General features: G+C 39.3%; 1 protein-coding gene and 1 non-coding gene across 2 annotated transcripts; one reads left to right on the top strand and one right to left on the bottom strand.

The window, feature by feature from the left end:
• Positions 1 to 644: 644 nt before the first annotated feature.
• Positions 645 to 726, top strand: trnal-uag (transfer RNA leucine (anticodon UAG)). The gene has a single exon. It is a non-coding gene; the product is annotated as a tRNA-Leu (tRNA).
• A 1015-nt stretch (positions 727 to 1741) lies between these two features.
• tha1 (threonine aldolase 1) lies at positions 1742 to 7397 on the bottom strand. The gene is made up of 7 exons (XM_028030179.1): positions 7050 to 7397; positions 4904 to 4987; positions 4730 to 4818; positions 4458 to 4643; positions 3182 to 3319; positions 2904 to 3096; positions 1742 to 2156 (listed from the first exon to the last, which is right to left on the bottom strand). The coding sequence occupies exons 1-7, from the start codon at positions 7315 to 7317 to the stop codon at positions 1858 to 1860; spliced, it is 1257 nt and encodes a 418-aa protein (XP_027885980.1). The 5' UTR covers positions 7318 to 7397; the 3' UTR covers positions 1742 to 1857.
• Between the last annotated feature and the right edge of the window lie 1596 nt (positions 7398 to 8993).

Below are 8993 nucleotides of genomic sequence, written 5' to 3'. Positions count from 1 at the left end.
CTGTACACATGTGAAAAGTAAACAGTAAATTAATTTACAGTCTAAGGTGCAACATCAATCTCTCTCTCCATTAACTCATACATTCAAAAATTTTTCAATTCAACGTCCATATTGTTTGCGTTTTATTCCCTTTATAGAAATACTTGTTTGCTTTAAAGTAGTCCACACAGTTGCAATCTTGAAATCATATTTCCTTCTGTTTTTTTTTCAACTTGATCATAAAACAAAAAGTTAGAACTAAATGGCCATTAATTTTTCATTCCAATGAAATATTATTATTTCTTCACAGGCACACGTTTCCTCTTTTCCCAAACTGTCTTGGTTCATTTTAGTCAGTCTGGTCTGCTTTGGATCAGAAAAATATCAGTAGTTTGCAAAACACAACAATTATTAATTACGGTTTGACTCACCTGTTACTGACCTTCTTTTCATTTGGTGGTTCACTACATAAATAAGACCTTTTATTTATTGCAGCGACCACCAAATGAAGACAATAATCTTAATTGAAAACGTTTTATGATCAGGTAACAGACGCTGTGTACCATTATAACAGGAGGTCAGCTTATAAAAAGACCTTAGGCAGCCAAAGATCATATTTTCTGATACAGTTTAATATACTGGAGGACGGCGTGTGAGGCGGGAACGGTAGCGTGGCCGAGTGGTCTAAGGCGCTGGATTTAGGCTCCAGTCATTTCGATGGCGTGGGTTCGAATCCCACCGCTGCCAGAGTTTTTGTCACAAATTCTCACTGCGGCCTAAACAGTAGCAGTGTGTCTGTTTTTGTGACATCTCACAATATTACATAGTTTACTGCTACTGAATAATATGCCATATTCTGTGTCAGATTTTGCTTACTATCGCATATTGTACTATACTACTTACTAGCACCAAGCACTGGAGCCATCTAGTGGCCATATGTTAAACGGAAGGTAAAGTATGTTTTGAAGGTAAACATTAATCAATCAATCAATCAATCAATCAATCAAATTTTATTTGTATAGCACATTTCAGCAGCAAGGCATTTCAAAGTGCTTTACATTATATCAAACACAGAAACACAATGCAACATAGAATCAACAATCAAAACACATACAGTATATCCACATAGGTAGTGATTCAACTTTGGCACAAATCATTCAGATACTGAATAATTTTTGTTTGAATATGCTATTTTGTAATCATCCAGTGCCTTGCACAATCACTCCAAAGGAAAAATTGCAAAATAAAAGGAAGTTATTATACAAGTTATTTTTCTTTTAAATGTCTTGCAAAGTGGATATATTCAGTCCCTTTAGTACAATACTCTTAATAAAATCCAGTTCAATCAATTGTCTTCAAAAACCTCTGAAGGGGGATGATAAGAGGCACAGCACTCCCCAAGTCTGACCTTTACAAAGAAAACAACAAAGTGGAGGAATATACTTTAGTTAGATAAACCCAGTTAGTTGTTAATGCTACTATTTATATGATATTTATATATTAAAACCTACAAAATGCAAGTGGCTGTGTTTTGAGTATCTGGTGCTCACATGTCAACAAAGTAAAAAAACAAACAAACTCTGGAATGAATTATAAAGCAATTTCTATTTTATTTCTATTAAGCTGATTTAGTTTAAAGAAAATTATTCCAGCAAATCCTCCTCTTTAAGTGAATAAATCTTATACATACATATGTATAAATGTTTTTAGTCATACTGAAAATATTTGCGTAACTTAATATTTCAAAATCAAAAAAAGAAGAAAGGGTGAAGATCAAATTTATTGAAAAATAAGTTCCAGTTGTACTTTTTAGCACATATGAGTCCTTGCCAAGTTACCTCCTTTAATATTATATAGTTAGTGTTATTATTCAGACACTCAGGTTCTATTGTTCAAGTGCTGACCAGCCACAAACTGCATTTTCTTGATAGCCAGCTGGGTGTCTTCAGGGGATATTCCAAGATGCCACACCGCCCTGATGGAGTTCCCATAATGAGGGTGCATGAGAACCCGGACTCCCTGCCCCAGGGACGCCTCTTCCCCCTCCCCGACCTGACCCAGGCGGGCACAGAAGTCCTGGGGACTCAAGGCACAATCCTTCATTCTGAAACACAGGATGTTTGTCTCCACAGCCGACATGTCCACGTCAAACAGGGAGGGCTCGCAGTTGAGCAGAGCTGGTAGAAGGAAAAACACAAATAAATTAAGAGAAATATTTATTTATTTCAAATATGTGACATGTCAGAGAAAAATTCAAATGAATTTTTACTCCAGGTGACAATTTCTACTCTTTCCAAATCATATCTGTGTAATTAATTTATTAATATGCATTCTACAACCTGCTTACTACCTACAGTATCCTAAAATACATCCATGCATGTTTAGCAAATCAATCTAAAGCAAAATCCTTTCCTGTTCTGTGTAATGCATTACTAGGCCTGTCATGATAACAAATTTTGTTGGACGATAATTTTTCCCAGAAGTTATTGGAATTAGCAATATCAATCAAACTTTTCAAGTAATATAACTGAAATGGTATAATAATGCAAGTACACATTCTCAAAGATCAATAAACGTTGAATTCTATCGAACATTTAACACTGGAACCGGAAGACATTTTAAACATCCAAAATGAAAAAACAAAGTCTCCATAAACAAAAGGGCTAGTTGAGACCAAAGCATCAGAGTTGTTGAGATTTTGGTAGAAAGAGAGAGAATGCAAATTGAAATTTATGGAATTGTAATTCATCATGTTATTAATTGATTTATTGCGACATTCTTATCCATTATATGTACACGTCACATCTCATACCTCCAGTCATATTTAATCTACAGCACTGCCACCGCATCCCTCAGTTGGTGATGGACAACAACACCCAGATTAATTGATCTTTTTCTTAAATACAGGATGGTGCGCCACTCACCCAGAGCAAAGGTTTTGGCATTGTGGTGATCTTCCTCAAGCCGTCCTACCATCTCCAACAAAGACAGTTTTCCGGCTGCTGCAAGGACACCGGCCTGTCGCATCCCCCCACCTAAGGCTTTACGGCAGCGAACTGCTTTGGATATGAAGTCCCGAGGTCCGGCCAGCATGGTGCCCACTGGCGAGCCCAAACCCTGAGACAAATAAAGCCGGGGAACGTCACACAACTCCATCTCTGGGAAAATCTACGTTGTTTCATCACGAACCCCCGTGACCCACCTTGGAGAGGCAGACGCTGACTGTGTGTGTGTGCTGCAGTATGGAGGACGGAGGCACGCCGAGGGCCACGGCGGCGTTCATCACCCTCGCTCCATCCATGTGAACCGACAAGCCGTAGTGATCTGCTAAAGCACGAACCTAAGGGTGATACAGACATGTCAGACTTGATGAAAGCCCAGTTTGTTTGAGATACATGAAGAATAACTTATGTTATTTTAAGAACAAACCTTAAAGGTTACTTATTATGCGTCCTTGAAAAAGTTAGCATAGGTTTATGGGCTATATAAAGCATGTTCATTGCATTTTTTGCACAATAATATTTTATTCTGCTCAGTTCTGCCTATTTTGAGCTGCTTTCAGAACAAGCTGTTTGAGGGCCTCTTGTCACTTTAAATCCAAATAAACTGCTGCTGGCCACGCCCCTCTCCCCAACTCAACAGATGTGCAATTATGCAACTGTATGTCTTTGAAAAGCATTGTAGAGCTGTCTGCACAAAAAACAAGAATGCAGCAAGTGGTTCCTGAATGGTAAGTAAACAAAAAACACTTGTTTTTTTCCAGCAGCCATTGTACATTGAATATGCCGGTAAAACCAGCTGACCAAATGTGCTGGAGCTCAGCTTCTGTTGCTGGGCGACCGGCTGGGAATGGCTGGGGTTGGTACAGACTAAAAAATGGTGGGTTAAAAACAACCCAATTTGTCACCCAGTGCTGGGTCAAATTTGAACCGACCCAACGGTGGGTTGGTTTAACTCCACTGGGTTAGGTGGCTGGTTTGACCACTACCCAAAGGTTGGGTTAAATTGACCATTGCTTAAAGTTAAAATGACCAAAAATTGGATTGAAATGTATAACCCATCACAGGGATTATTGTACTACTATAATTGAAATTTTTTTTTATTATTTATTTTAAAATTCACCATACAAAACCAATCTGAATATCTGAAAACTACTTTAATTTCTGTGCAATACATATATAAAGCCAGCATAATTACTTTACAAAAGTTTCAAAACATACAAGTGCTATGTTTTTTTTAAGTATAAAGTTATTATTGGCTACAACTCCAATTAGCTATAAGTAATTTCAAACTTGAGTATTGTTTATATTGATAAAAATGGGTCTGCACATTTTATATAAAGTGAAATGCAAAGCATTCATTCATTACAAAAAGTGTCCTTTGTAAAGTCTGGCCCTGATTACAGCAGTAGTTATGAATAAAAAATAAATCCACATCATTCTAAAAATCTCCAGTGAAGCCTGTGAGAGGACACACACCTCCTGCAGGAAGGGCAGAGGCAGCACTCGTCCTCCCTGGATGTTGTGTGTGTTCTCCACACATATGAGGCGTGTGTGTGGGTAATGGGAGTCGGGGTAACCGTGCTGAATCTTGGACTCCAGCTGCTCCAAGTCAAATGTCCCATCAGGACGAGTGGTCACCGTGGCGGCGTGGACGCCGGCCAGCTGTGTCAACACATAGGAGGACGGAGTGTCCCTTTAAAGTGCGGCGCACAACAGGAAATGTTTTCTCTTTCCTCCAAATCTCTCACCTGAGCGCTTCCTCCTTGCTCGCAGAGGTGCAGGTGGGAGAGATCTCCCACAATCATCTCGTCGCCGCGCTCCCTGCAGTGCACCATCACTGCACGGAGAAACACACGTTCACACGTCTGTAACGATGTGTAAACGTGCCGTCGCAGCATTCCGTCCTGCGAATGAACGCTTACCTGCGATGAGATTACTCATGGTTCCTGAGGGGACGAACAGGGAGGCCTCCATCCCAAACATTTCTGCTGCAAGTTTCTGTAACTCTGCAGAAATTAGAAAAGTTCAGAAAAAAAAAAAATCCAGTCTCAGTTTTTATGAGGGTCAAAAAAGCAAAGATGTCTGTATTTTATAGCTTAATGTAAAGCTCTTTGTGCAACTTGTAAACTCAGTAAATCATTAACTCCTCAGTTAGGATCATTCAGTTTCTTAAAAAGTTAAGATTAATACTTATTCAGTGCTTTAATAAACTACTCTAAACTTACAAATATAGTTTTTTTTTCATTCTCCTACATATTTTTCACATTTTGTCACTTCAAAGCAACAAACTTCAATTTATTTTATTAGGATTTTATGTGATAGACCAACACAAAGTAGCACATACATGAAAATATAATACATATGGAAAATATGGCACTTGTTTGTATTCAAACCCCCTGTACTCTGATCGCCACAAATAAAGTAAAGTTGTTTGACATAAATATAGAAGAAACAACATAATGAAGACCAACAAGACTAATTAGAGAGGGTTCTGTCATAAAACATGCATCCCTACATGTCCTATGTAGGGATTTATTGTTATTACATGATCAATATTGCAGAGAAAAGCTTGGACTACAGAAAATCAATGTGATGCATTCAGGCTCTGTGTTAGGAATATATTTGGTTGTTGCAGCAAAAAGAAAAGCTTTAGAAACAAAGTTTACATTTATTTTAAAACTACATGCAATAATCCTGAAGCAGAAGGAAACTGCCACTTGTGAGCTAAGTAATTGTTTATCTATTGCAAGTTGTTCATATTTACCAATATTATCACTTCCTGCAGGTTTTTCTAATATCATGCAGCCCTAATCAAAGCTCTATTTAATGCGTCATCTGGAAATTGTAAGGACAAATGTAGCAAAAAGTCCCACAGTAACTCTGGAGGAGCTACGGAGATCCACAGTTCAGGTCTGTTGTTCTCTGTACAAATCTGCTCTGTTAGCACTTGGCCACAGCAAACAGGGGGAAGATATCAAAATGTCTAGATTCAAAGTGTTATGTGTGGAGGGTAAACAGGATGGTGGCAGCATCATGCTGTGGGGATGCGTTTCTTAAGCAAGGAAAGAAAACTTTTCAATTAAGTGCTACCCCGTGTTGGTCTATTAATCAATCAATCAAATTTTATTTGTATAGCACATTTCAGCAGCGAGGCATTTCAAAGTGCTTTACGTCATATTGTTAACGGGGCCCGCGGATGGATTGTAAAGGTGCAGGATAATAATCACTCCAGGAGGGAATCATGTTAATCCTTCTTTAATGAACATAACCGAGCAGGAGTACAGCTGGGTGGTTTATGTGCTCTAACGCCGATGCAGACGAACTCTATACGTCCGCACCAGAGTCAGCGAGCATCCAACAGAAAAACAGTCCCACCATCAAAACATTCCCCTGGAACACACACCCACTGCATGCAGAGTTCCGTTAACGAGATAAATGCACAGTAACGCACCTAAACTCAGATCGACCTAGCAAGCATGGAGAATAGTGCTGGCATAAGCAGAAACATACAAGTACTACAATATCAAACACAGAAACACAAAGTCATCAAGTGGGGGGTTCTTGCTTTTGCATCCATAAAAGGTTTACCGGTTACACTCCTACTGTATTGTATGGAACGAAATACCTGTTGGCATTTTTATTCCCACTCACGCTCACAATCACGCAGTTTAAAACGATGTAAACAGCCTTTCAACGGGCTTCCGGCACGGGGCTCCGTACACCTCTTTCACGAAATTTCGGGCTGGGACTCCGCCGTCCCTCACGGATTTTTGTGCAATTCTATGGTACCTGTTAGTGTCTAGAATTGACAGGGTTTCCGTTACGCGCAATGACCCTCAGTCACTCGCCGTTTTTCTTCCGGCGCGAGGCTCCGTACACCTCTTTCACGGAATTTCGAGCAGGGACTCCGTGTTATATAAAATCACTGCAACTACAGTAAAGTTTGTGGTTTTCGACTGGATCCTTTAGTTGGAAAAATACTAAATAATAATAAAGTAGTTGTGTTTATTTGTTTTTTATCAACTTTCTCCCCGCTAAGTCCATATTTAGCCTCTTTTACACTCTGACCGTTCACTGTCGGGTCCTCCCCCTTCACATCGTCTCCGACCTCGGCCTGCGCCATAGCCTGGCGCATCTCCGGCCCCGGCTTGGTCACCGTGTCGCTGCGGAGATCCACCACCCGGACGTGAGCCGCCTCACCGGGTCCGGGGCACCCAGGCTTCTCGGCGTTATAGTAGTTCCGCTTGGGATGTCCAAGAGCCGCATATTGCGCACAGAGCGGCTTCCGGCGGGGAAATGAGGCCAAAACTCTGCAGGAAAATGCTTTCAGAAACATGATGCTCCTGTTTTAGTCATCTTACGTTGAACTTTGAGTCGGTGGTTTGAATCGATAATCATTGACTGACGGCTTAAGGGGAGACAAATAGATTACCAATCTACACGTTCAGATGTACTGAACCGGGTTGGCCTCGAGGGGGCGCCAACACCCCAATGTTGACCGACACCATGTTTTATTTATTTTTTTGTAAATGGTTCATCAAAACTATCAATATGAAACTATCCAGAGAAGAAACACACCTAACTTATACAGGTGAATACAAACTAGTCTATGATCATGGTTTAACTTTTGAATATTAAAAAGAAAACAAACAAATTAGAACTGGATTACTCTTCACTAAATATTTATTCTTTAAAACACGGGTGATGATTAAGCATGTGGTGACATAAACTTAAAACTTCATTAGAAAAATTAGAGGTATTTATTGAAATAAAAATTGTTTTTTTTAAGAATTGTTTATGAATTACAGTCAAAGTCTCACACAAAAAACTGTGATATTCAGCCATTATTTGACTGTAAATAGTCATAAACATTTTAATTCATTTATCTGAAGCCAGATAAATGTAGAAAATTGAATTAACCAGATTGATATGTATGAAATACAAATTAACAATGAATATTCTGTTTATAAGGCTAGATTTGAAAAGTAATTGAAACAAAATAAAATTAACAAAGATATGCATGACAGGAAATGGATAAAAAACACAAACTAATTACTACTTTTATTATTAATATTGTAAAGGGGGTGTATAATGTAAAATTAATTTTTTACATAATATATCCTTCAGACTATCGGCTGAGTTAGCACACACCTGGTGGAACTACTCTAATAATAGGAACTACATGTTAGTGCAAAACTTGTAAGAATGGTTGTAAACGGCTTAATGGAGAAACATTGTTGTGGTGACATACTGAAGTGTCAGAAAGAGCAGGAGCTTCTTAAAGAGACAGAGGCCAAATTGCAAAGTCAAATTTTTTTAAATTCATGTTTGATTCATAGCATTTTCATAACAACTTGATGTTGCTAAAAAATGTCACAATGTGCCTGGAAAATACATGATACTGCCCTCCGTTAAGTAAATAGCAATAGCTGAAAGGAATGCATTTTTGTAAAACATCACTTTTGTGGAGTACACTTTCAATTTAAATCTGTATATTTCAGAGCATGTAAATCCACTCAAGTAATATAAACACACACACACACATTTCTGTCCCGTAAATCTGCAGGGGGGTCACACTTTTATCCTTGTGTCAACCTGCAAAGCTGTTTCTGACTGATCCCACAACCACCACATTTCAAACCCCCAGTTTAACACAAACATGGCATGATGAAGCTATGAGCTGAGGTCCAAACCAAACTGCTTATTTCTGGCATGATTCTGTATTTTTTTCTGGGAAATAAAGCCCCTTCCTCCCTAAATCTCTTGTGGGAATGCTGCCACTATGTAGCGAGGGAGAGATAGGCAGTGAGGAAGGGTTGATACAAAACAACCCTTCCTCTCCCCCTGACACCCTTCGTTCGTCCATACTAATGCTACAGCTGCATTCACATTACAGGCACGATCGCCCTGCCTTCCTCCCTTCCTTGCACACATTTCCCACTCGCATGCATGCTCTCGCTGTCCAAGCCGATTTCCATCACCCGATAAAAGTCCCAGTGTGTGTTATCAGGG

The sequence above is a fragment of the Xiphophorus couchianus genome, chromosome 10 (assembly GCF_001444195.1).
Source record: "Xiphophorus couchianus chromosome 10, X_couchianus-1.0, whole genome shotgun sequence".
In the NCBI taxonomy this organism is placed as follows: domain Eukaryota; kingdom Metazoa; phylum Chordata; class Actinopteri; order Cyprinodontiformes; family Poeciliidae; genus Xiphophorus; species Xiphophorus couchianus.
Note: the sequence above shows the minus strand (reverse complement) of the source record. Positions and strands in the feature narration are given on the sequence as shown.